Source organism: Puma concolor, chromosome E4 (genome assembly GCF_028749965.1).
Source record: "Puma concolor isolate L17-30 chromosome E4, mPumCon1.1.hap2, whole genome shotgun sequence".
Lineage (NCBI taxonomy): Eukaryota > Metazoa > Chordata > Mammalia > Carnivora > Felidae > Puma > Puma concolor.
The window spans coordinates 4,487,249-4,515,130 of record NC_141683.1 but is presented as its reverse complement, the minus strand read 5'-3'; the positions used below and the strand labels follow the sequence as shown (position 1 = coordinate 4,515,130).

Sequence of the window (27,882 nt, the reverse complement as noted above, 5' to 3'; positions counted from 1 at the left end):
GGTGTTCACAGCTGCCTCGACTCCACTGAGAATCTGCGTGTTCCTGCGCTGGGGGCGGGGGCGGCCTTTGGAGCCCCCGGCACTGCCCCTCCTTGGCACCCACCGTGCCCTGAACCTGTGGGAGAACATACCATCTGGTCTGTCTGCTCGTCTATACTTGACAAATTGACCACCACTTGACAAAAGGAAGAAAGTATGAAGGTCAGGGGACAGACATCACGGGAGGGGTGGGGAGCAGGGGAAACTTTGAGCTCATGGGGCACCCTTGGCCTTGGGGCACTAGGGAGACACGCCAGGGCACTGGACTGAATGCAGACTTGGGGCCACCACCGCTGCGGACCTTAGAATAGGGTCAGTTGGCTTAGGGCAGCGGCCCGAGATTTAAAACGCGACACCAGCGACTTGGCCAGGGCCGTGGCTGCGCGGGAGCGGGTGCCAGCCGCCGTGGGAAAGACACGCATCTCTAGCACGCGGGCGCGACACTCGCTTGAGGTCCTTTCGCATTTGAAAAGCATTAAAAATCATAACCCGCAAGCCCAGAGGCTGGAACAACCCCTTTACTTTCTCTGGCAACGCGTTAACGTCATTAACTTTCAGCAAGCGGGGAAAGCGGGTTCTTACTTAACTCGCATCTTCTGACACGTCGTAAGGATCAGCAGCCGTGAGGCCTTGTCTCTCTTTGGCAGGCGGGAAATCACAAAGCACCGCAGCGCCGCCCGGCGACGGGGCCCTGCTGTCGCGCGGAACTGAAGAAAAAACGCGGAGCCCGGCGGGGTGGCCTCTGCTCCGAGGCCTGTGGCGCCTGCGCACTGGCGATCGGATGCAACCCACCCAGACCCTCCGGCAGGAGTGTCGGCGGCCCCTTCACCGAGCGGATCTACCCACGTGTGTTCCGCCGCCCGCTGGGGGCGCCTCGGCGCCAGTCGGCTCCCTGTGCGCCGCCCTGTACTCATCTTTGCGTCACACTTCAGGGCACGCGTGCCACGGATCCGCCACTAGATTATATGCCCTGGATTATTCTTCCCGGTTCTGCGTCTCGGGGCAGGTACCCGGTCAGTCGGTTGCCACGTGTTTACGGAGCACCCGGGTTCCAGGCATTGTGCTGGGCGCCGGCAGCATGGGCGAGGTCCCGACACTCTAGTAGGAGAGAGAGACAATGAAAGGAATCATAGGTGAGCAAGGGCCCGTGAGGGAGAAGGACAGATGCTTCGGGAATATGTGTGAGCATATGTGGGGGGCGCTTGGAAACCTTTTCCCAAGAAACGGTTTTAAACCCAGACCAAGGGCGGGGGCGGGGGCGGGTGTTGGGAGCTGGTCACAGTTGGGGACAAAGCCTCTCTGGCAGAGGGAACAGCACCCCCCAGGCTGTCATGGGCAGAGCGCGGGATACCTGGTCGTGCGCGGGACGGGGTCAGCTCAGCAGGCAGGGTGGCCCAAACCTTACGCATTCCCAAGGTCTTCAGGCCTGCCCCTCAACTGGCTCCTGTGAGGTGATCTCTGAGCTCTTGAAACATCCTGCCTCATAAAGATGTCTTTGGGCACCTGAGACCCGGGGCCGGGCAGAGGGTGTGTGCTAACAACGTGAGTGTGTGGACGCCAGGCTGCTTGGGGCTGGGCGGCCTCACTCTGCCCTCTGGGGCTGCAGACCGAGCGAGCGGCAAAGGTCAGTCATGCCAGGGCTGCGTGCCTTTGTGAGTGCCCCCAGCAAAAGCCCTGGGCACTACTAAGGCTCCGGTGAACCTCGCCGTCAGGCAGTATTTATGCATTTTCACAATTCCAGGGGAGATAAGTGTGCCCGTGTGATGCCATTGGAAGCCCATGCCTGGTTTCCCCGGGCTCTGTCCCTTGTGCCTTTCTCCTGTGCTGATCGTCATTTGTGTCCTCTCTCTGCAATAATATAATTGGTAATATGACAGCTTTTTTTGTGAGTCCTTCTAGCAAGAGTGGTCCTGGGGACCCCGAAAAGGACTGGATTCTTTGGGGCCTCGTAGATCAGGGTCAAACGTGGCGTTGTTCTCTCTGTGCACTTGATCCCAGTGTGGTTACTTTATTCAATTCTACTCCACGCCCCAGGCTGCACCCAGCTCCAACCAGCCCTCACAACAGGTGCCTAAACACGCAAATTGGTGAATTTGCTTGGCGTGGGCCTGGGGAGCCCAGCGGCACAGAAGACGCACTGCAGGAGGTGAGCAGTGCCACACGTGGGGCATCTACACTGGTTATTCCCCATCTGTCCCACCCTGGGTTTGGAGCAGACTCACTACTCAGCACGCATCGCTGAGGAGGACACAGTGATGTCTTTAGTATAAAAGGCAGGGGGGACATCCCAGAACTGTTGGCGGTGCTGAATCCCACACACCGAAAGCTCAGAGGTGACATCACCACTTTGTTTTGTGATCACATATCCAGGGTGACAGAGTGAGTCAAGGGAAAAATAGGGTGAGAGGGTGGCCGAAGCAATTCAGGGAATTTGTTGGCACAAAGGATTCGGTTATCAAGGTTGCAAATAAGTCATCAACTTGAGGCATAGACGTGCACCAAGTGTTTCTCAGATTTCTGCTTGCTTGCACAAGCACAGGCCTTCTCGAGAGTATGCCTCGAGTCCATAATAGCGGAGACAAATTTTAAAGTAATGGAAGAGGTGCTTATGTGACTCACTTCTAAATCAATAGGGGACTATATTTTTGACGGTGCAGGAGGCTTGAGGCGGAAGCCGGCTGGGGTGGCAGCCAGTCAGGCAGGTCAACACTCCCAGGACAGAGCGGCGGTGCCCGAGTGTCGTGGGGGGCGGGGGGTGGTGCGTGATCCCAGAGCTCCACCGGGAGCCTGTCGGTCCAAATACTTTGTTTCTGGGGAAACACGAGATGCTGCTGTGTGTTTTCTAATGAGAACAATGTCCCCTCTCCGCGCCTGAGAGACAAGGCATTTACAGTTAGAGAAACCCAGGTTTGAGTCCTGGTCTAGCTATGTGACTGGGCATGTTATTCAAACTCTCTGGGCCTCAGTGTACTCATAACGTGCACTGGTCATTATCATGACCTTGTTCGTAGGGTCGCTCTGCGGATCGACTGCGATAATGTCTGTCGAGCACTTGGCATGGAGCCTGGCACCCATTAAGGGCTCCAATAACGACAACAAAGCCAGAAAGGAGATTCAAGTTTTCAATAAATCATCGGATATTTTCAAGGGCTCAATGACATTCACACGTGCCCCCAGATCGTCCTGCTGGGCGAGGACATCACAAGCTCCGAGTCCTGTAGTAGCAGCTGTGACAGAGGTGACCTGATGACCGGCTTCCCTATTCGGGACTTAAACGCTGGGGCTGCATTTTAAGGAACAGCCACAGCTCGGATGCATTGGCTTCAGCGTCAGGTGCAGTTTATTCCCTGACCTCCTCGGAGGATGGACAGAGGGACGTCAGAGGTTGTGTTAACACGGCCCTCGAGGCCGAGCTCTGACCATGGAGACAGACTGCCACACGTGACTGGGGCTGGGGGGAGGTCGGGCGGCGGGAGCAGGGTCCCTGTTTGGTCCCAGCTCCGTCGCTGCAAATGTGGGCAAGCTAGCCAGCTCTGCACGCCTCAGTTTATCTATAAAAAGGGAAAAATATCTGATTCGCAGAGTGGTTTTAAGGAGAAGAAGGCATAACACGACGTGTGTAAAGCAGCTGCTACGCGGTCGGTGCTTCATAAATGTGACGGTTCAGTCACCACGAAGCGTGAGATGCATTCGTGGTCACTGACGCTGTTTCGCGACGCAGCAGTCCCGTGAGACCAAATTCGTTTCCGCAGGAAAAATGGCAACGCAGACAGCAGAAGTTTTGGTCTGAGGCTCGGCGCAGGAGTGCGGTTCATTCTGGGAAATGGTTCGTGATCTGGATCAAATCCCTGGCCCCCTGACGTGCTCATCATTCTCCTGGGGAGGCCTGGGGGCCCGGGCACGAGGAGCGGACTCCCTTCACCAGGGGGAGGAGGGGCCGCCCCGTGGGACAGGTCCCGACGCGGTGGGTGCAGGATACATGATGCAGACGGATCTCTGCAGCAGGAGGACGCATGTCCCCCCCGCCACCCCCCCCAGGGCGGGGACACATGGCCTGGGAAGAGCCCACGGAGAAGTACCCCTGTGGGGCTTGCGGCAGGCGAAGCGGGGGAGGAAGAACCAGGGAGGAGTGTCTCAGAGAGCGGCCCGTGCGCCCCCTGTCCCGATTCTGGTTGCTCGCGCATCCGAACAGCTTTCCGGGAGAGGAACCGAAACGGCGCCGGCCGCAGAACCCGAATGACGTGGACGGATGTCTTCCACTTAGAACAGCCTCCATCGGGCAGGGATGGCAAGCCGCCTGCCAGGCCATAAACGTGAGCTTTAAAGACACGGGGGTGTGAGTCCACATCACTGCAGACGTTGAAAGTGAACGGTGTCTGTCACCATCTTGGAAAGCCACCCTGGGCAAGGGGGCGGGGCTGGGAGCGGGCAGCAGGAACCGCTGCAAGAGGGACGCGTTTGAGGGCGTCTGGTCCTTTCTCCCCCCTGGAGACGTGTGCGTCCACAGGAGAAATGCCCAAGCACGTTCCTATAGGGAACGAAAGCTCATGGTTGCCTCTGGTGCTTGCTGGGCTGAGGCACCGGTTCCCAACTGGGGCCAATTTTGTCCTCCTGGGGGACATTTGGCAATGCCTGGAAGCATTCTCGAGGTCCCATTTTTTGGGGGGGGGGGTAGGCACGCTACCGGCATCTGGTGAGTGGAGAGGTCACGGATGTTGCTAAACACCATACGGCGCACAGATGGCCTCGCAACCAAGAAGCATCAGCCCCAGATGCCAGCGGTGCTGAGCTGGAGGGACCCTGGTTTGAGGGGGGGCACAGGCTCCGTGTCGGCGGGGGTGGCCCGTTCCTCGCACCCATCATCTCAGTGAAGGTGGGATGGGGAAGGGAGGCCTGTAGCCCCTCCTCGGTGGTCACAGGAGAGGCGAGCAGGCCTCTGCTCCCAATCCCCAAATATCTGGGGGTGGAGGTGCGCCCAAAAGGCGCCTCAGGCTAACCTCCCCAGGTAGGTGGAAGGATACGGGCAGAGTTTTTCATCTCAAGTCAACTCTTACTTATTTAAAAACCGATTTCCTTAAGCACATAATTATATGTTTATTTCCCCGAGGAACTCTTGAGGCAGCAGAGATCTGCTTAAATTATGGGGACGGAGGCTGCATAGGGGGCTCTAATGGGGTTAGAAAAATGTTCCGTCTCCTCTGAAGGAGCCCCGGGAGGAAGGGAAGGGCAGGTTCCCCTCCTGCCGTCCAGAGGACAGGATGCAGGGGGGTGGGAGCGGAGGGCAGGAGTGTGAGGACTGGCTGTTCGACAGGGCACGGCAGGATCAGAGCAGACGTGAACCCTGGGGTGCAGCCTCGAGCCCCCACTTCCCTGTTCCCATCCTGGTAGGTGGAGGGGAGGGGTCCGGGGAGCAGGCCATCCACAGGCTTGCTCCCTTCACGCACGTGTGTGCACACACACACGCACGCGCTCCCCTATGGAAGGGGGCTCTGGTGCATGCACGCACGCACGCACACACACACTCCCCTGTGGAAGGGGGCTCTGGCACACGCATGCACACACACACACACACACTCCCCTGTGGAAGGGGGCTCTGGCACATGCACGCACGCACACACACACTCCCCTGTGGAAGGGGGCTCTGGCACATGCACGCACGCACACACACTCCCCTGTGGAAAGGGACTCTGGCACACGCACGCACGCACACACACTCCCCTGTGGAAAGGGGCTCTGGCACACGCACGCGCACACATGCATACACACACGCTCCCCTGTGGAAGGGGGCTCTGGCTCATGTGGAGAAACAGGCCCAGGCCTCCGGTGAGGCGGCAGGTGGAACAGGTGGCCGGGCTTCGGTGCATCGGTCTCCGAGCCGCTTCCGGCTCTGCTGCAGCCTGAGTGCCTGCAACTGTGGGTGCCTCTCACGCTCGGCCTGGCCGGGCTGGTGGGGACCCAGGGGAGCAGGATGAAGGACGGATTACTTGGCTCTGATAGTCCTCAGCGGAGAGGGGCCCTTAGTTAGTCCGCTGCAGGACTGGAACTTAACGGCCTGTCTCCCTTCTGGAGACAGCGGCAAGACTCCAGCCGTAACACTGCGTGAGAGAGCAGAAAGATGGGTCAGGAGCGGGTGGCTTGGGCCTGCCTCTGGTCTAGGCTATACAGGACGGGGTCCGCGGTGGGGGGGCTGGCCTCCTTCCTCTGTGTCCACTGCATCTGGAAGGCAGGTCTGTCCCAGCGCCCCTGTGCGAGCCCGTCCCTGCAGGAGGTGGTGAGTCATCTCACTCAGCTGGAGCCTCCGCACCTGACAAGGCCGGGGACGCACAGCACTCAGGACGCGGTTCAGGACCAACCTCTGCCTCGTGCAGCCCGGCCTGCCGCACAACAGGGGACGGGGATTCAGACAGAAGTTACAATAAAGAGTCCGTGTGGCTGGTCTACCCCATTCATCCTGTGTCTCAAAGGCTCTGGGCCTTCTAGAATGGTCTCCAACCGGGAAGGGAAGGGAACATCAGAGAAACACGCTAAGAGTCATGGCCCCGCATCCCTTCATCTAACCATCAAATAGCCCTCTCCACACAACCGCCCAGGCTGGCTCGGTTCCAGCCTCCCTGGGCCTGGGGCTGGGGGACAGCGTCACAGGTAGGGTCTCACGGGGGAGCCCAGAAGCCCACGGCTGGTGAGAGACGCCTGGTCCTGGGGAACTGGCGATAGTAGTTATCTGTGTGCACAACACCCAGGCCTTCTCCGTCTCGAGAGGGTGGACAGGATGACACAGGAGGGGCATGCAGGCCCAGACTGACGGGTTGTGTCCACAGGACGCTTCCGGCCTGTGAGCATCAGAGACCCCGGGCCCCTGGGGATCTGTGACCTTTTCGCTGACCGGCTCCCAGGAGAGACATCAAAGATTGTCAGGGAACAGACACATAGCATCTCAGCATCTTTCAGGGGCTGAAGATGTGTGCTGTGGTCCCGGCCCACCCTTCCACTTTCTAGAAGCCTGGCCTTGGGCCTGGGCCTGAGCTACCTCACCCAAAGAACAGCGATGGCCCTGCTGTCATTCCTGGGTCACAGGGCTAGCGTGAGGCTCCAGTTAGTTGGCATGTGGGAATGCTTTGTAAGCTGCACGGGGCTATGCACTGCGAGCTGGCTCTTTGAAGTTATTTATTCGGGGAAGCAGCGGAGGCCCCCCTGCCCCCCCTGCAGTGCAGCCCCAGCCCTCTCTTTGGTCAAGGCCTGCCTGCAGGGAATGGCCACTCAGTCTCTCGAGCCAGGGGGAGGGCCTGGTGCTTCCAGTGCAGGTTAGGGCATGGGCCAGGCAGATGGGTGCCGGGGGCCCTTATTTAGTCCGCTGGTAGAACTGGAAGACAGCTTTCTCCTGTTCGTAGGTCTCGATGGAGCCGGGTCGGAGGCGCCGGATTTCAGCAATGGCATCTCCCGCGGCCAGGCCCCTCTCTTTCACCAGGTAACAGGCCAGCATGGTGCCAGTGCGGCCAAAGCCCAGGGCACAGTGCACTCCCACAGCCTGCGAAGAAGCAGCTTGGTCGGGTGGAGCCTGGTGCCCTCCCCCCGCCCTTCCCTTACACCCCTGCCTCTCCCTGCAGCTGCTGCTTCTGGGTGAGGCCCAGGACCTCACAGGCCGGCTCAGGCCCCTGGCTCAGGCTCTCAGGGGCCGGAGAAGTGACATCAAAGTCAGGGAGGGCTGTCCCGTCCCTCGTGGTTCGGAGGCTGCCAATCACACCCCAAGTAGCTGGTTCAAGAGCCGGGTTCCTGGCCTGCCCGCCCACAACCCTCTACCTGCGCTGTCCAGTGATACCCGCCCCCCCCCCGCCCCGCCCCCCGCGGAGCGCGGAGCCGCTGCTCATCCGGGTTGAGATATGACATAAAGTACAACCAGGTTTTGAAGACGTGGTACAAAAAAATATTAAAATATCTCATGAAGAATTTATATTGATTATGTGCTGAAATGGTAATATTTTTGACTTACTGGGTTAACCTACATCATCAAAACGAGTTTCCCCTCATTCTTCTTTACCTTTTCAAAATGTGGCTGCTAGAAACTTTAAAATTGCAAATGTGGCTCCGTTATATTTGGACTAAGTGTGGCTCCGGAGAGCGCTCACGAGCCACTGCCTTCCACCCGCATGTCGCCCCAGAGCGGCCACCCTTCTGCCTCTCAGCTCACAACAGTCGTTGCTTCCCTGCGGGCCCTACCCCGCACTGCGCGCCTCCGCCAGTCTTCCCGTCCTGGCCACTGGGCGCTCCCTCTGCTCCCCGAGTCCAGCGAAGTCCCTCCCTGCCCGGCCCCGCCCAGTGCCCCCGCAGGCTCCTCCCTGTCCCCCGCCCCGCTCACCCCCTGTAGGCCCCTCCCTGCCCTAGCCCCGCCCTGTCCCCGCCCAGTCCCCCGCGAGCTCCTCCCTGCCCGGCCCCGCCCTGCTCCCCGCTGACGCTGGCAGGCTCCTCGGTGCCCGGCCCCGCCCCGCCCCGCCCCGCGCAGGCCCCTCCCAGCCCCCCGCTAACCCCCGCAGGCCCCTCCCCGCCCGCTGACCTCCCCGCGCGCGTTGGCCTCGTCCACTATCCGCACGAAGCGGTCGATCTGCTCGGGGGCCGGTGGACAGAAGTCCGGGATGCGCAGCCGGTGCAGCGTGAGGCCGGGGCAGGTGTCGCTGTGCGGGGGCCCGCGCTCCGTCAGGGACACCAAGTGCCGCACGCCCCGGTCCAGCAGGAACTGGTAGTGCGCGGGCAGCCGCGGCAGCGCCAGACCCGCCAGCCGGCCCGGGAGCACCCACGAAAAGTTGGGGGGCTGCACCCCCATGGCGGCGGCAGGGCACGCGACCGCGCCAGCCCCTCGTCCCCCGCCCGCCTCTGGGGCCCGGCACCACCCACCCGCGCCCTGGTACCACGTGGGCTCCGCGCCCCGTCCCGCCGCGGGGATTGGCCCACCCGCCTCGGGGGCGGGGCTGGGGCGCCGGACCGAGAAGACGGGCGCCGCGAGCCGGCTGCAGTCCGAGGCAGCGCGCTCGCTGATTGGTTGGGTAGCCGGTAATGGGCGGGATTGCCGCAGCGGTGCTCACGGGGATTGGTGCAGCTACTCAAACAGCCGGAGGCAAACCTAGAGCCCGGGATGAATTGCTTTCTGCGCACGACGCCACCCGGGGTCGGGCTCTGCTGCTCCCTGGCGGCCGGTGGCAGTTATTACACCAGTGTCCCCTGCCCCTGCAACCCCAGGGCCTGGCCTCATGGAGTCTTTCTTCACAGTGGACGCCTAGCAGATCTTCCGCCTCCGGGGAGGAACCCCTTCTATGATGACCGACTGGTCTCTTCAGTGACTTGGTGAACCCGTCCAGCTGGGGCGATCACCGCTGCGGGGACTCTTCTCATTTTCTATCGCTGGAATTCTTCAAAAAACTACGGGGCTGCCATCTGGTGCCCTGAAATCTTACCCGGGTAGGAATTAGAGTCCAATGATGATAATAACCCACAGCATAAGAATTACAGTTTATTGAGCATATGCTACATGCCAGACAGTGTTCTAAGCACTTTACCTGTAGGAACTGATTTAATTGCCACAATAATCTTATGACGTGGGTAATCTAATGCACCCTGCTTTACAGGTGAGAAAACTGAGGCTCCAGAGAGGTTCAGGAATGCCACCGATATGACTAATGTTCGGGGATTTGAAACCAGACAGCCTGGCGCCGGCATCTTTAACGCCCCAGTTTTGTTTGCTCAAGTTAAATGAAAGGATGCTGCCTCTTCACATAACCATCCCCACACTCCCAAATCATCTGCGTGAAGCAAGTGCAGCGCTTCTTAATTTCTTTTCATATTTCATGACTTCCAGGCTGAGTCACCCTCCGGTGGGGAGACCAGAGTTCATCAGCCTTGCTCGGAGAAGGTGGGGACCCAGCTCTGAGCACAGCGCCTTCCCTGTGATCTGACCCGCCCACATCCTCTTTTGGACAATGCGCTTGCTAGTGATGCAGACTAATTATAATCGTGAAAATAGTTAACCCTCCTTGAATTTGCTCATGTGCCAGGCCCTGTGCCAGGCGCTTTCTGGAAGAACAACACGCGGACGGTATTTTTATGTCCCTCTTGTACGGGAGTAATCTGGGGCTTAGACAGGTTGGTTAAGCTGGTCAAGGACACTCAACCAGTGTGTGGCTGGGCTGGCTGAGCCGAGGCCTCCCTGAGCCCAAGCCCAGGACACTTAGCCATAAAGATGCGCTTCCCTCCCCCTGTCCCCTCCAGCCCCTGATACACACATTGGGCCATTGAAAGCTCTGGTTCCAGCAATATGGAAAGGAACTTTCTTCCCCCAAAGTTCAGAGGCTCTGCTGACCCTGCGGAAGATGCACTTACCGTTCACCCAGACAAGGCTGAACATTGCCTCCCCCTCGCTCGCTGGGTGCCACGAGCTGAGCCATTTCCCCTTTCCCCGCCTTCCCTGCAACCCGAGCCTTGATGAGGCCCTTCCTTTTGGCACTCACATTTCCCACCAACTCCTGATCAGTCTTCTTGCCTATCCCCATCCATCCATCCCCTCCTTGCCTGCTGTGGCTCCCCAGGGCTTCTGGCTGCACGGACTGTGGAGAGAAGTCTCCAGGGCTCCTGGGGTTGAACATTTCTTGGTCCCCCTGTCTTGCTCTCCTGTCTTTGCAGCCCTCACTCGTCAGAGGAAAACTTCCCACATCCCTCCCCGCCACCCGGTGCCCCTTCCTTGTCTCCTTGAGATCTACGTCAAAGCCTATCTTCTCCGGAGCTATTTCTGGGGAAGACAGAGATTCCCTTCTCCCTTGAGCCCCTAACAGTGAGTCTCCCCTTGTGCATCCTCCCACCTGCCTGGGCCCCCTTATGGAGAGGCTGTAGGAACTCCTTTCTTCTCTACAACTGTGCCCTTCCCTTCCAACAGAGCCCCGGTGAAAAGGGCCCAGGGTCCCTGCCTTGGGCTATGTCCCATGGCCAGGGGTGCTGTTTAACTTTTTGTCTTGGGCCTCGGGAGTCTCAGACTGAAAGGAAGACCCCTCTGTGATGGTTTCCTGGCCCAGACCCTTGCCACTAACCACGTCAGCGCCTTGCACGCCCCGTATGATACTGGTTTTCCTTCAGGTGTTACCTGACGCTCAGGAAGATTTAGGCTTTTTTTTTTTTTTTTTCTTTTTTCTGGGCTCGCCTCTCACCTTGTATAAATATGTACTCCCAGGCAACAGTTATTTTATTGCATTGTGGTTACCTCTTTGTGTTGAAGCCAAGGCTGCATCATTCCGTCTTTGAATTTCGTCTTTGAATTCCACAGATCTAACGTGGAGTCTGATACGCAGTGCTCAAAAGTGTGCAGTGAACCAACGAATGGGGGAGAAAAAAAGCGTGCATAGGCCAGACTGAGAAGACACACTTCTGGGAGCATACGTGAGTCTCCGGGACTCTGTGACAACGCGTGATGTGTCGCTTCTTAGTCGCGCGGATTTGAGGACCGTATTGGGTATCCTGTAACACCTTCTTACGGTGTGTTTTTTACGTGTCTGTGCTTTTAAGGAAAGAACACCTGTGTCGGTATGATCCTGGCTAAGTCTAATTACTAGTTTTGTTAAAGAGGATAAATCACCCTTGGTTTTTTTTAGAGCTCCTCTCCTGTTGTGCGTGCGTGTGTGTGGTTGCGTGTGTATGTGAGTGTGTTGGGGGGGGGGACATATTCCCGGAGAACGTTCTGTTGGCACTGATGGTGAGCTGAGTAAGAAGCTTAATTTCCCCGACTTGAAGGAATTTACAACATACTTGCGAGGATTTAGACTCAAATGTCATTGTTCTCGTATAATAAAGCACTAAATTCCTCATCAAAGATAATCAGATAATATATATTAAAACGTTAATTGTGTAGTAAAAACAACAAGCACAAAGAAGTCAGCGGGGGGAAAGATAAGCCTGGGTTAGAATCACCAGAAAGTCCTGTGACCTTACATTTTGTTCCCTCCATTGCGAAATCCTACAAGTCACTTTTCATTGGACCACCTGGGTGGCTCAGTCGATTGAGCGTCTGACTCCTGGTTTTGGCTCAGGTCATGATCTCGAGGTTTGTGAGTTCAAGCCCCACGTTGGGCTCTGCGCTGACATTGGGAAGCCCCCTTGGGATTCTGTCTCCCTCTCTCTCCGCCCCTCCCCCACGCTCTCTCTATCCCTCTCTCTCAAAAATAAATAAACATTAAAAAAAACAATAAAAATAAAAAATATATTAGAAGTAACTTTTCATTGACAAGCTCAACAGAACAGTTTGGGGGCATCCTGTACCCTAGCTCCCCCTTCCCCAGTCCATACAAATGTTTTGACCTACTCTTACACGTTGAGATCTCAGCTCCCTGACTGGCTTCATGCCAGTGGCAGTTGGAAATGAAGCCAGAGTCAGAGAGTTCCTTGCTCCAAGTAAGCCTCTGTGTCCCCTCAAGGCAAAGGACTGCTTGGGCTGGGCCCCTGGATTGCAGTCAGAATTCTCAGCATCTTAAGTATGCTGCTCTTCCTTTGTGTAAACACATTTCATACCTGGAACCTGATGATTTGGTGATTGGGATTAAGAAGGGATGGTGTGATGCTGGCCTCCAAGGTGGCCCCAGTGAACCACCTCCTGCCTTGCCTCGTCCTTTCCCACAGTGACAGAAGTGTAGCCGGCAGGATTCTGTGGAAATGATGGTGGGTGACTTCTTAAGTCATGAAAGACATTGTGGTTTTGCCTTGGAGAATCCAGCTGCCATGTTGTGAGGACACTCAATGAGCCTTATGGAGAGATGAGGTGAGGAACTGAGGCTTCATGGCCATATCACGCGAGGGAGCTAGCTGTTGGAAGTGGATCCTCCAGCCCCATCAAGACTTTAGATGGCCAGCATCTTGACAACCTCATGGATTCCCTGAGCCAGAACCACCCAGCTAAACTGTTCTCGAATTCCTAACCCATGGGAACCGGGAGATAATAACTATTTCTTATGCCATCAGATTTGGGTGTGATTTTTCTGCAGCAACAGGTAACTAATACGAGGGGGAATATCCAGATAGAATCAGATCGAATCAACTCAAGATGTAAAATAAAATCAGATTTGTTTTTACAAGAAAAAGTTATACCATAAACAGTTGTGGTCTAAGTGTGTCGTATGTGCATGTTTGTTGGGGATGAGGTGCCGTGGTAGATCAATGCCAATATCCCATTTAGAGAGCCGGGCTGTGTACAGGATCGAGGCTGAACAGCTTGAGTGTGGGTTGTGTGTGTGTGTGTGAGTGTGTGTGTGTGTGGTGTTGGAGGTATGGGGGTTTATGTGGTATCCGTATAGTTAGGGATGATATACAAATTATTTAATTACTGCCCATGGCAAAGGAAGCAAGCTATCAGAACAGACCCTCCACCAATCAGCTCCGTGGCTGTAAACAAAGAGTGAAGCCACCCTACTCTCTCTTGGATGCTCATCAGCACTGAGTGTGGAGGCTTCCACACGGTCTGGGTGTGGCCAGATTACCTTGGACATTTTAATACAGGTCTTTCCACAAGATGGCACTGATAGCTTTTCCTTGTTTTTCTTTGTCGTCTTGTTGAAAAATTTCCGACTCGTATACTGTTACAGAACGTTCCATGACTGGACCCTCCCAATTCACCAGTTGATGCCTTGTATTCCCGACAATTCCATCACCTTCATGACACTGTAAATTTTTCCTTTAGAGCATTCCAGGAGTTCACTGAGACCCTAGGTTGAGATGTTGGGGCACGGTGTTTATACCAGAAGCTGTGATCAGGAGCGTTGGAGGTGGGCAAGGGCAGGGGATCGGGCTTTGGTCCTTGGCAAAGCTACCAACCCAGGCAGGTGAGAGAGCCGAGTCAGAGGAGTGGGAACGCTCACGTAGGTAAGAGCCACCTGCGGGATGGAAACCCTTTCGGTGAGCTCGCTCACATCTACAGTTCATGCTGCTACAGCCTTGGTTTTGGCTTGAATCTGAATGGAAGAGATTCCTCAAAATCTCCACGTTGCACTTTTCATGTCATAAAGGTCAAAACTGGAAGGAAACTCGGAGCTCTCCTGGATTTACCTCTCCATTTCTAGGTGAGGAAACTCATGGGTGGTCCAGACTGGGGACCCCATCCATTCTATCAGAAGTCACTGGGTCACGAAACTGTGTAGCTAGACCAAGTTACTTAACATTTCTAGGTCTCAGTCCCCTCGCCTACAAAATATAGATGTCTACAAGAATACTGATCATTAAGGATTATTGAGAGGGCCGAACATGCTAGGAACGTGTAAAGTACCTAAGCAAAGTGCCTGCGCATCATTGGTGCTCACAGCATGGAGGGTGATGCCACCATTATCCCAGGTGATTCAGAGCCTGCTGAGAATAAGTGAAGTAATCACACTTATGCTGAAATAGCTCCAATGTGGAACACACACTCGTGAGATGCTGTGGTTGGCAGAGTTCTAAGACAGGTCCAAAGGCCCACACCCTTTGGCGAGAGGATGTGGCTCCCATGATTATGTTCGTTGCACGGCCAAAGGGGCGCACATGGCAAGGTGGCCTTGAGGAGCTGAGGCAAGGTCTCGGCTGATGGCTACCGAGAAAGGAGGGACTTCAGTCCTACAGTTGCAAGGAAGTGAATCCCGTGTCTGAATGATCTTGGAAGAGGACCCTGAGCCTCCAATGACAGTCACAGCCCGTCTGGCATCTCAATTTCAGCCCCATGAGACCCTGGGCAGAGGATCTAGCTAAGCTGTAATTGGATATCTCTTTAGCTCCCAAGTTTGTGGTGGTTTGTGATGTAGCAATAGACCATGAACGCAGATGCCCTATTGACTTTCTTTCTTTTCTTATTGTTAGTATGCTGGTTGCAATAGTAGATCTTTGAGGCTTCGGAATTGCTGTCTTATGTCTTGTGTCTTGTCCCCTTGTTTTAAGTCTCCCAGTGTCCAAAACTGTAAACTGCACAGGTCCGTTGTCCAGTGCAGAGGCAGCAAACATAGTGAATCAATGGAACTCAGGACCTGTCAATATCTTCTTCTCTCTGGTCGCCTTACCAAACTCCTGGCCGTTCTTCTGAACGCTTTGGAACCAGTCCTTCTCAGAGTGGGGCCCACAGTTGCGTGTCACCTGGGGGGCTTTGAGAAGTACAGACCCAGGTCCCGCCCCAGACCTGTGGGATCCCCAGGTGGTTCATATGCACATCTTCGCCTAGAAGTCCCGGTGTAATTCTGCTTTGTTCTGCGGCTCTGTGGACCTCTTCTGCTTGACAGTCACTGATAGCACCTAAAACATGGCTTGGTCATGAGGGGACATCTCTAGGTGTCTCCTCCCTGGAGCTGGGAAGCTTTGACTGAGCAGCGGGTCTGTGGGCAGAGGAACCAACCAGTGCAGACAGAGGCCTCGAAGAGGCCCGACTGGCCTGGGTAGGAGCCCGAGGTCATTTAGTAACACCGAACAGTCCCTGATGGAAACAATCTATTGCTTTCTCTACAAGTTAGGCAGATGTCCAAGAAAAATATGCTTAGATGTACATTGTGGCTTTCCTGTTTTGTTTCAAGGAAGGGCTTGGTTCTCAGATTTCCTTTCTGGAGGCATTCTTGAAACATCATTTTCCACTCTCTCCACCTTAACAGCACATTCCAGGCATGACAGAAATTGCCTGATTTATCATCCCCCCCCCAACCTCCCTGCAATTTGGGGAAAAGGGGAAGAGAGCCACGGACCACCATCTGTCACATCCCGCAGCCCCCCAACAGACCTCTTCCCACCCAGACCCCATCCCTCTGGCATCTTCTTAGGACCCATCAGCCCCGTGGCCGTCTGGACTGGCCTCCACCATTCCAGCCTCTACACGTTTCCCCTCTGTGCAGCTACAGTGACTTTCACAGAACAGAGATCTTACGTTTCCAGTTCTCCGAGAACGCCTGACTGCCTTCAAGACAAAGAAATCCCAATTGTGGACTGGCCTAGAAAGCTCTCTGGGATGAGGCCTCTTGCTTTTCTCTTCAGCCCTACCTTAACCTCACTCTCTGCAGCAATGTGTCCCTGTCAGACTTTGTAAAGTAAGGGTCGTTGGAGAAGCAGAGCTCTCTACCCGTCTGTGCACCTGCTGTTCCCACTAGCTGTCCTGGGCTCACCTTGCAACTCCTCACCTCCCTCAAGGTCCACTTTGGAACACAGCACCCTCTCTAGGATGCCTTCCCCGCACCCACACGATCGTGTTTTGTAGCTCTCTTTGAGCTTCTGCAGTTATCTCTGTCAAAACTTTTATTATGTTACCTATCGAAAACATCTTGAAGCATTTATTGCTTTACCGTACAAATGACGTGTTTTTAGTCCAAAGGCATTAAAAATATATATGCACAAAAAAGAAAAGAAATGATCACCTCTTACCTAATTATATGAGTTGGCATTCAAGGAGAAGCCGCTGTACGTTTTCCAAGTATGAAGGGAAGCAATACAAAGCCTCTAGAGGTTTACATACCCATGGGATGGGATGTGGTCCCACATGATTGATCTTAGCCTGGGACATGTGCGTGAGAGGCTCTCAGAGACCTTGCCTGGAAGCCACTCTGCTACGAAGCTGAAGAATGTCTGGAAAATCCCCACCGATGATCTCAGTCTGCACCACTGAATGTGGAGAGTCTCAAGAGATTCACCTGGATGCTGTGTGGACCCCTCCATGCATCTGCCCACCTCTGGAAAATAATGGCCTCTTCTCTCCTTTGGAAACATTGTTCCCAGCATCTCCTCTGTGGTGCAGAGGCTTTAATAATGAGGGGCATTGCTGGGAGGTTTACAACAGACAGTTCACCTACAGATAACCACATCTTGGTGCACCACCTTTCACAGGTATTTGTGTGCGTGTGTGTATATAAGTGAGTAATAGACATATAAAGCCCTCCCTTTACTGTGCTCTATCTGTGTATCTCTATACATCTCTCCCCTCTGGCTCCTTGAAGGTTTAATGAGCTCGCTTCTCTACTTTTTAGAGCAAGGATTCCCAGCACTGCTTTGATGACACCCTGGAGTGTCTTCATTTATCTCAGGGGGTGCCTTGAAATTCACAAAACAAGATTAATTTAAATTCATTTTCATTTAAAAAAAGTAAACAGACATTATATAGTAATTACAGGTACAGGGTGTGTGTTGAAATCAAACTAATAAATGCTTGCCTTAGAGAGAAATCAGCAGGATGGGGGTAGGGTTGGAAGGGACCACAAAGGTGGTGTAGTTTGAATCTTTTTAAAACATCCCCTCCAATTACTTCCAGGTTGGTATTTCCTCCAATTAATCGTGTTTCTCCAAGTGGGAGTCAGGGCTGTGGGGGCCGAGAGCTTCCAGAGTGAAGGTCTATCTGTCTGTGCTGGCTGTGGGGCGGGGCGTGTAGGAAGTCCTTAGAAAAACATTTTGATTGATTGAGGAGGGCACCTGGCACTGGGGTCCCAGCTCTGGGTAGCAACACCATTCAAGTCCCGGGAGACTGTAGACGGCCAGACAGCCCAAAGGAAAAGGACCCAGCCTGAGGTTCACTGCCTAACGCGACCGGTGAGAGCTTCTGTGATCGCCTTTCTGTTAACCATTTGTGCGAATCAGAAAGTTGGGTCAACGAACATCATAAGCGTATAAATGTGACCTGCCGCCGAAGGGATGGTCCCCAAGGTCATGGACGCGGGAAGGAATTTTGGATTCTTGACAAGACTAGCATCTTTGAAGCCGAGGAGCTGGTGGTGGGTTCGAATCCTAGTGCTGCCATTTAAAGCTAGAGACATAAACTGCTTTCCCCCTGCAGCACCCTCCTCTATTAGGTGGAGATAATCATGGCACCTACCTCATAGGGTTGTGAGGATTACACAGGTTAATCCACACAAAGTGCTTTGAACGGCGTTGGGCACAGTGAGAAATCAATAAATGCCGGCTCTTGTTCTCATCATCATCACAGGAGGCTCTAGGTACTTACCAGGACTAATTGGTAGTAGGAATGATGTCCGTTCCCCTCCGCCCCCATCTGGTCCCAAAGAATAGGTTCAGGCACTCTCCCTGTTGTTCCCCAGATGGGCGTAGGAGCATCGTTTGCAGAGCTGGGGTCAGAAAAGTAGGCAGAGAGTTAATTACATAACAAGGACACAGGCAAAAAATGAACACACACACAAATAAAACAAACAAAAAAACCCCACCCCAAAACAACAACAAAAAACAGAACAGAAAACCAGCACAGGCAAGTTCTAATTCTCATGAATCCCTTCGTCACACTTTGAAGGGATATTCTGCTTCATGGGGAAAAACAGTGCAAACATACTTAGATTCTTAGAATCACAACTGGTAGCAAGGGAAGAATGTGTCTTTTAGCAGCATTTTATGACCTATCAATCCAGGAACGCAAGACGTCATTAATCAAGAGGCAGTTTCAAAATGTGTTCATCATTACCCACTACTGTTGATGGAAACCTCAACCTGTTCTAGAGAAAACGATTGATGGAAAGAGAGCTTGTGAGGCCATTAAGACACGTTCACCATTCTCTTTATTTTAGTGAAAAACTAAACATACCTTTTCCTTAGATGAGAAAGACAAATCAAGTCTCATGTCTGATCTCAGCAAAATTCAAATACGGGCTTTGAAATGCCAGTGATTCTATTCACTTCCTTTTCTCTTGTCCAAATACGGAGGAATAGACATTGTGTGATTATTGAGATGTTCAAATAGTTATGTAGGATCAGAAATTTTTCAAATTCATATAGAATTTATTTCTAGGCTTGCCTCTGACCATTACAGAAACAAGGTCGACGAGTTATTTATTTGAAATTCATGATACCCAAAGACCTTCAGCTAGAAAAGGTATCTGGTTCACCAGAATGTTGGAAAGATGGTGAGAAAAAGTTCTTGTGATGGTTACCATTGTTATATAATATTTTTGGGCCTCCAAGGCTGTAGTAGCCCTAGCCTTTCTGGTCCTTGCATTTTGAAAACTCTGTGCTTCTTCAACTCAGTTATACAAATATATACCACATATGCCTAGGTGCACAAAATATTGGGCTATATACTTAAATGACGATACAGAGAAAAACACAGAACTTACATTTTGGTGCTCTGGGCATCACAGCTACAAGTCCAGTGAAACTCACCTCCCAGTAGCCACACCCTTATGTATTCCTCTTCCGTGTTAAGACCGGGCTCAGCCACATGACTTGTTTGGCCCGTGAGACATAGACAAGTGTGACGGAGGCAGAAGATTAATAAGCACTTTCACAACGAACCCTGTCCGCCAGGAACCCTGAGATCACTGTACTATGAGGAAGCTCGGAATTCAATACCAGGTGGCAGGAAAGGGCTGTTGGGTCCATCCCCCAAGAGTCCCTCAGCTGAATGCAGCTGCACAAGTGATCCAAGACACGACCTGTGGAAGAGTGACCCAGCTAACTCACAGAATCATGACAAGTAATGAATTGTTGGGTCACTGCGTTTGGGGGTGGTTTATTACACAGAGATGGAAAGCAGCTCTAAAAATTGGTACCCAGAAGTGGCTTGTTGCTGTAATAAAAACCTACACTATGTGGAATTGGCTCTGGGACCGAGTGGCTGGCAGAAGCCGTAAGGGCAGCACAAGCAGACTTCTGGTGGAGCCCAGAGCAGCACGCTCACCGCCAGGGACCTGTAAGATAGAAAATGCGCACCATGAAGTTGTGGCTGTTGCTTAAGTTTTCCATTTGGAAGGCTGAAGAGGTCAATTAACTTAAAAAGTTGTATTTAATAGGGTATGGGAAGAGAGAGATGTGCACTCGAGAAAGAACTGCTTTGTTCAAAAGCAGAATTTAAGTCAATATGCAGGGTCCAGGATATGCTGGGCTGGGAAATAAAACCACTTCACGTTTCCAGTCTCTGCAACTGGCAAAAGATTCTCAAAATGAGGAATGACCTCAGGGTATAGATCAAATCAAGAGTGGCTGCAAGACTTTGTGGGGACCACAGGAAGATGTAAAGTGATGTCCATTGCACTCTGTTAGCAAGACAAAAGGGCCTCTAAGAATCTTAAGGGCATTGTTTTTTTTTCATAGCACCTTGACATGCTGACCAAAAATAGTTGTTGGTATAGCCTTTGTGTAATGAAATGGACCAGAGCTTGGTATGTAGAAAGCCCACACAGTTTATAAGGGAATTGGATGAGCTTAGACTAGATGGTGCAGGGAGACAGCAGAGAAAATCAGTTAGCTGCAAGCTACAGGCTCTTTCTTATTGCAAAGGAAGACCATTTCAGAGGGCAAGGTCAGACACCTCCAGGGAGCAGAACCAGCTCTATGCAAGAACGATTTCCTGCACTCGGAGTAGGAGGTCCTGCAACAATTACCTGACTAGATTTCAAAATCGCTATGGACCAGTGACTGCTATGTGGCTCCCCATTCCTCCCCCTTTAAAATGGGAGTGTCTATTGGGTGTTCCATCTTAAAATTGTGTGCTGATATGTCTGGAACACATTACATTTCTTTTAGTCCAGGGGTTCTGAATGATGAGAAGTCACACCCAAGAAGCTGCAGGAAGAAATTCACCTTAGGAGCCTCAGGCACATCTGGACCTGAGACAGATCAGGAGAAGGAGATACTGGACTGGAAGCCTGACACCATGATTGGATGAGATCTTTGGTGGTTTGGGAGGGGTAGTGCATTTTTCAAATGAGGGAAACATGAATCACTGGGGCCAGAGGGGAGACCATGGCACATGTTACAGTGATAACCCTCAATGAATTATGCCTTGTGGTACCCACGCTGTGTGTAGCCCCCGTCCCACATTGGCTCTGGCATGGCCATAAGTCTTGCTTTGGTCAATGGGACATCAGCACCTATGATGCAGACAGGCTTGAAAAGTGCTTTCATTCTGGCCTTGTCCTCTTGAAACTGCCCTGAGATCACCATGCTGTGAAGAAGTCTGATGAAATACCACATGGGGAGAGAGGCCCTGTTGCCCCAAACAGTCCTAGTTTAGCCCAGTACCTGGCTAACCCATCAGCTAAATGTGGCTTCGACTCACAGCATCACAAGATATCAAATATTGTTGTTTTAAGCCTCTCACTTTGGGATGGTGTATCATGCGGCAATAGATTAGTGATACAGGTGTCCCCTCTTAAGCACCCAGTTACACCTAGGAAATGGTAGAATAGGAGGATGCTATCCACTTGGGACACATGGCTTTCTGAAAGTCATTGATGTTCTCTTGGCAACTTTGTGTACAGAATGGAGGATTGGTGATGGAGTGAGGGTAGGTGTTAAAAGTCTCAGTTGTAGGTAAAGACGCTGAATAATGGGTAGAGTGCCCGATGAACACAGGGTAGAAGGGAATGGAAGTGGTCTAGGAAACAGGGAGACCCAGTGCAATTGTAGTTCTGTGAGTTAACTTTGGGAAGGTTACTGAATTTCTGAGTCTTTGCTTCTGTGCCTGTGAAACAGGAATGTAGGTGAACACTATCAAGATTAACTGTGATAATATGTACAGAAACATGTTTGCAGTGCCTTGGGCGTGGAAGGTGTGCACTGTATGCCGATCTCTTTCTTCTTGAGTTTTCTCGGTTCACCACACAGCATTTCATTGAGGAGTCCACTGGGACCTTGTCCTTGGGGATGATGGAACAGCAACTCCAGGATGAGGGTAACCGGGCCATGATGGCGGGATTGGGGATCTGCAAGCCAATCTAGGGACAGAGGAGAATTTCAGAGTTGTCTTCAGGATTCTCTCACATGTGATGTTCTTGGTGTTCTTGACATTGTGCACTGGCTCAGTCCCTGGAGCTCTATTCCTCTCTCACATGTGAAAATACTCTGTCCTCAGTGCCGCTTCCTTAGGGTCCTGCTGAAGTACCTCTTTGTCTTATAAATTACTGTCAAGATATGAATTCCATCTAGAAATAGAGTCAGTAACATGTCTCTGATACAACCCATGGCATATGAAGGAAGATATCCCTTATATGAGACAATGAGGAGCTTACTTCTGGGTCTGGGATGTGGTCAACCCAGGCAAGGGCAATGCTGCCATTGCAGATGAGATGCTCCCCAAAAACCAAGCAGGAGACTCAGTTGGGCACTGCATTCAGGACATTTCTGGAATAAGGTGCCAGGGGAACCAACCCCTGGCCAACTGGAAGAACACTGTGGTTACCAGTGGTTGTCTACTTCAGTCTAAATCCCCTTTTGACTCTGCTGGCCACCAAGATAGTTTGTGCCAGCAAGAAATGATCACTCTGGCGCAGTGGGGAAAAAGTGTTAATTGACTTCAAAACATAAAATGGTGGAAGAAGAAAAATGTTGCAGCCCTTCTGGGGCAGGGAATGAGAAAATTCCCTTAGATTACTATTCCTTACAGTCCCTTTGCGAAGGGAAATCATCTATCAGGAAAGTCTTCAAAATGTACATAACAGTAGATGAGGGATACATTGTCAACCTATTCCTCCCCACCTTTTTTTCCCCCGATCTTGCTGATTTTTAGACTGGTATCAGGAAATAACTCTTTGGTTTCCTTTTGTTGGTTTTGTTTTTGAGTTTCCATTTGTTGAACAAACTTAAATGCATTAGATATTGTACTAGGCATTTTACATGTGTTCTTTTCCTGAATCCTCATACCTACCGTACATTGCAGGTATGGTTTTCTCCACTTTATAAATGATATTGACTTCGAGAGATTTGAGGGCAGATCTGCCTGACTTTGGGGATCCTGTTCATTCACTGCAACATGGTGGTGGGGCATAGGGCAATAGTAATGCCCTTTTTTTAAGTCTTTTATTTTAATTCCAGGATAGTTAACATATAGTGTTATATTAGTTTCAGGTGCACTGCCTTTTACTTTTTTTTTAAATGTTTATTTACTTTAAGAGAGAGAGAGAGAGCGAGCGCACACACATGCATGAGTGGGGAAAGGGCAGAGAGAGAGTGAGAAAGAGAGAATCCCAAGCAGGCTCCATGCTGTCAGCACAGAGCCTGATGCAGGGATCAAACTCACGAACCATAAGATCATGATCTGAGCTGAAATCAGGAGTTACATGCTTAACCAACTGAACCACCCAGGTGCCCCTGAGGTGCACTGCCTTTAACTCAAGAAAGACTGCACTTATGTCTGGGAGAATGGGTCACTTCACTGATTGGATTCTGGTTTTCCTTCGTCACATAAGTCCTGTTGATTGCAAAGTGCCTTCTGGAGACTTCTCACTACCAGAACTGCTCAAGTTCTGCTTTAATTCAGAGCCGATTTGTTTACTCTTATTAATGTTATCTGGTTGAAGCCTTCCTTGCTCTGCCTTTTTTTTTTTTGTAAAGGACAGTATTGTTCTACCAAATCATAGAACCATTATTTTGGGGGACTTCTCACTTAAATGTTGTGCTGGTTTTGTCTTTCATAAATTAGAGTCCTGGATTTTTTTCTGACTGATATTTTCTATGAGGAACGGGTAGGACTTAGGTATAATATTCCATCATTAACCATGTTACACTATCATGTGTTGGAAAATTTTGTCAGGAATACCTTGAAGATTACTTATAAATGTAATCGACCTTGCCCTGGTCTTTGTGCATAAAGCTAGTAATGGACTAGCATATCAGGGCTTGTCAGGAAATAGCCCACACAAACCGGGAAACTGAAGAGAGGTTAATAAAAGGGGCTCTCTACAAAGGTGTAAGCAAGGTTGAGGAAAACCCGCAGGGGTTGGTATGGAACCTTGGAAGCCATTGCATCTTGCAGCTCGGGATAAACATGGCATTCAAAGAGTGCCACTCTGTGAAGACAAGAGCTGCAGCCTTGGTGGCCGGGCAGGGAGGGAGCTGGGCGGACAGAGAACCTAACTCTTCTGTCTTCCCATCTTCGGTCTCTTGCAGGTATCACCCATTGGCTGAGTTCCAGAAGCCCAGGGGCAAGGGAGCCTGTTTCTACAGCCCACAGGGCTGGCCTCCTGGGGCACAGAGCGGAGGTGGGCCTGGGGTATGGGGAGGCCGAACAGAAGACTTTCCGCACAGCTGGGGTGCAAGATCCAGACCCGACAACTAATGCTCATGTTCAACCTGAGCTTTAGACCAAGGAAGGCCTTCCTGAGAATGGCCTCCTAAAAGATCAGATAACAATTCCAGCCTTTAAAAATGGGACAGTGTTCCGCTTCTTCCGATGCTTCTTTCTAATTTGTTTCTTAATGATTTTAACAATTTGCGCATGATCTGGCTGTGCATACCCCTGTTATGCAGAGTCTAAAAATAACTATTCTCGATGCTGGGGAAATAATTTTATTGTCACTAACCAGAAAAGGCCCCTCCATCTTACCGCAAGACAGAGCGGCTTCACTTCGACTTTTCTAAATCCCAGATCATCGTTTTTGGCAGTTAGCATTTTCAATTTAATTGGCTTATCGCTGATGAGTATATATAGCCGGCCAACTCTTTCAGCTACTAAGGGGTATATTTTGCAGCCATTTTTCTCTGGTGGTTTCACTAGAAAATTATGCTGTTAAAAGTAGATATTTCAGGGTGCCTGGGTGGCTCGGTCAGTTGAGCGTCTGACTTCGGCTCAGGTCATGATCTCACAGCTCGTGGGTTCGAGCCCCGCGTCAGGCTCTGGGCTGACAGCTCGGAGCCTGGAGCCTGCTTCGGATTCTGCTCCCCCCTCTCTCTCTCTGCTCCTCCCCCCACTCAAGGTCTGTCTCTGTCTCTTTCAAAAATAAATAAACATTAGAAAAGAATTTTAAAGTAGATATTTCTTGGGTGCGTTATTGACGTTTGTTTGTGTGGCCTAGGACATTAATAAAATCTGTTTTGAAAATGTTCTCAGGTATACAGGGTAGCATCCACACGTGCTTGGTACATGCTGGCTGAATGGGAGAGTGAGGGAACTCCCTCGTAGCCTGGATTGTATCTTTCTCTCCTCACTGACTTCAGGAGACGGTTTTTGGAAACGGTCTAGAGGAACGTTTTGGTCTTGCTGGCCTCTCCTGAAAACCCCCACTTGAAGGAGGGATGGCTAGCAATCTGGGTCTTGGCTAGGAGCTTTTATTTACTTTAAAGGAAGTGAAACTGTCTTTTGTCCTATTGGCTTGCAAGTTGTATGGGAGTCTCCTTCATTAGCAATACAGATTTCATGCAGTTCATGCGCCTGTCAAATGTTAAAATTTGGACATTTCTGCTGCCCAAGGTCTAGAGGCCCTTAATAAGAAGCATGAGCAATTCTGATTGGCAGCCAAAGGATGTACAGTTCTTTTGTTATTCCAGACCAGCAATAACCAGGAGAACTTTCTTCAATGATGGGAATGCTCTATAAATGTGCCGTAAAGAATGACAGCACTAGTCACCGTGGTCACCGAGCATTTGAAATGTGGCCATTAACACAGAGAAGAATGGCATTTATGCTTTTTAACTTCGTCTTAATTAATTTAAATGACCAGGTATGCCACTACCCCATTGGACAGTGCAACTCTCGATAGCCTAGATTTTATCCCTCGATTAAGTCAGACCGTCTCTGCTTTGGCTTTCAAAAGAAAAGCATTTATTGGACTGCAGATTTCTGTTTTTGGGAGAGAGTGGGGGGGGAGGGGCAGAGGGAGAGAAAGAGAATCCCAAGCAGACTCCTTGCGTGGAGCCAGACTCGGGGCTCAATCCTACGACCCTGGGATCATAACCTGAGCCCAAATTAAGAGTTGGACGCTTACTGACTGAACCACCCAGGTGCCCCTGGGCTGCAGATTTCTACTGTGTAATTTATGGTGGTTTTAAAACATGTCCTCATATTCTTGGACACGCTTCCATCAAACTATGGAGACTCATCACCCTTCCCTTGAGTGGGGACTGGCCCTAGCGACTTGCGTTTGGCCCTCTCCCTCTCAGCCTGAGCTTCCCTGTAGGAATTCTGGCTGCTCAACGGCTACCATGCTGAAGTCTTGTGGAGACACCACCTACAGTATTTGAAGAGGCCCAGCTGTTCTAGCTCCTTCTTAGGCTCCAGATTATTCCAGACCCAGCTTCGTCTGACTGCGGCTCTGGAAAAGACCTTGAGTGAACACTGCTTGGCTGAGCCCAGTCAGTCCGCAGTGAGATAATAACAATAAATGATTGCTGTCATTTTATTCATTTGTTTTCTAGCTGCTATTTTTGGGGGTTGGGGCATAGCACTGGATCACTGGAGCACCCTTGCACAAAAGAATGAAGCAGGGAACTGTTCTATTAAAACCCTGGGCGTATTCATTGTTGGCTTGTTTTGAGGACAAAGTCTGCTGTATCACTTTCTCTTAGATCTCAGTATCAGCGAGAGCTGCCCTTTCTTGGACAACGAACATAGTTTTACTTTAATACCTTTTTGCTTTGGTTGCTAGGAGGCTCAAAGGTGAATTCTTGCCCCACCTTTATAACTAAGTAGGGCTGTAGAGAATTTCTTTCTGTGTATTTACTTTTCCTTTGGCCTCATCTTATTATCCCCTTTCCCCTTGTTTCTTTTAAAAAGTTGATTGATTGATTGATTGATATAATTTATTGTCAAATTGGCTAACATACAGTATGTAAAGTGTACTCTTGGTTTTGGGGGTAGATTCCCGTGGTTCATCACTTACATACAACACCCAGTGCTCATCCCCACAAGTGCCCCCCTCAGTGTGTTGGGCATTTGTTGAACCGACCTGAGCTCCAAGCTTAGCCCATGGGTTAGTGATGATGGCGGGGAGGGCCCTGGCGGTTTATAACTCTCAGGCGGCCTTAGTTCCTAGGAAGGAAATGAGGGCCTGATGGCTGAGGGGTACGGGGCTGCTGGGCAGCAAAGCCTCAGCTCAGGTGAGGCTGTCTTACCACCCCATCACCCACGTGGCGCTCACGGTCAGACGCTGGTTCTTTACCAAGGGCCCGCTCTGGAGTTGGGACAGCGGTACAAAGGTAAAGAAGACCTCCCTGAGGGATTGACCCTCAAGATTGTGCCTGGTGGGAAATAGCACACATGTGTAGACATAAAGTGACATGCATCGTGAGGGAAGTATGGATTCAGAGTGGTGAGAGATCACTGGCAAGCAGAGGACCATGGGAGGCTCCACGAAAGAGCGCCAGGAGCCAGGCGTGGAAGGGAGGTGTGACTCATGTGTAGATACCCGGGGAGAGGGTGGGGTGAAGGGCAGACAGGACTAGCGGCGGTGGGTTTAATGCTGGGAATTCGAGGCACTGTTGCATTTGGCAGGGAAGATATTTTGGGCGGCAGAGACGGTGACACATCTCACATTATGCTACGTGAGTACTTGCTTACTCTTGTGTTTACGAAACCAGCTCTGTCCAAGGGCATGCGACCTGCACACGTGGACGGGATGGACTCAGGGCGAGAGACAGATGCTAATTAAAGCTTCCACAGAGCTGAGTGCTCAGAAAACCCAACAAAAGTCATGGGACTTTGTTCTGAGGGAACTGCCTAAAACCTTTTATCAACAAATAGCATGTAGACTTCAAAATGGAGAGGAGGCTGGAAGAGATCCTCCAGCATTGAGTAACCCTGCAAACGGGACATTTCAGGACATGTCTGAGGAGTCCAATGGTGTGTGCTTGGCTGCTTCTTCGATTGCCCTTCGTTTTTTGGAGCCTCCTTGTGACCACGGGAGCCTGGTGTTCCGTGGGCAGGACGCCCAGCGAGGTTCCCAGTGGGGCTCCGTGGGGATGAGTCTGAAGTCCTTTCCTGTGCCTGACTGATGTGTTACAACTAGTAATAGGCGGCTTTCCTGAAATTCCACAATTGCCTTTTGAAATAGGAAAACCCCGGGGTCAGATGGGTAGGAAATTACTAATGGTGTGAAAACTTCTCCCGGCCATTATAACCGAGATCCTTCCCCCTGCCTACAAGTGAAAGTTTAAACAGACTTCCTTTCTTGGGTAGGGAAA

At 51.6% G+C, this 27,882-nt stretch overlaps 1 protein-coding gene and 2 long non-coding RNA genes across 3 annotated transcripts; 2 read left to right on the top strand and 1 right to left on the bottom strand.

The window, feature by feature from the left end:
* Positions 1-548: 548 nt before the first annotated feature.
* On the top strand, positions 549-11,664 carry LOC147572257 (uncharacterized). Its single transcript, XR_015246420.1, has 2 exons — positions 549-1,172; positions 11,339-11,664. It is a non-coding gene; the product is annotated as an uncharacterized LOC147572257 (long non-coding RNA).
* On the top strand, positions 2,796-4,368 carry LOC147572258 (uncharacterized). Its single transcript, XR_015246421.1, has 2 exons — positions 2,796-3,865; positions 4,078-4,368. It is a non-coding gene; the product is annotated as an uncharacterized LOC147572258 (long non-coding RNA).
* On the bottom strand, positions 7,187-8,944 carry DUSP23 (dual specificity phosphatase 23). Its single transcript, XM_025915256.2, has 2 exons — positions 8,588-8,944; positions 7,187-7,564 (listed from the first exon to the last, which is right to left on the bottom strand). Exons 1-2 carry the CDS (start codon positions 8,852-8,854, stop codon positions 7,379-7,381), a joined length of 453 nt encoding a protein of 150 aa, XP_025771041.1. The 5' UTR covers positions 8,855-8,944; the 3' UTR covers positions 7,187-7,378.
* Positions 11,665-27,882: the final 16,218 nt, after the last annotated feature.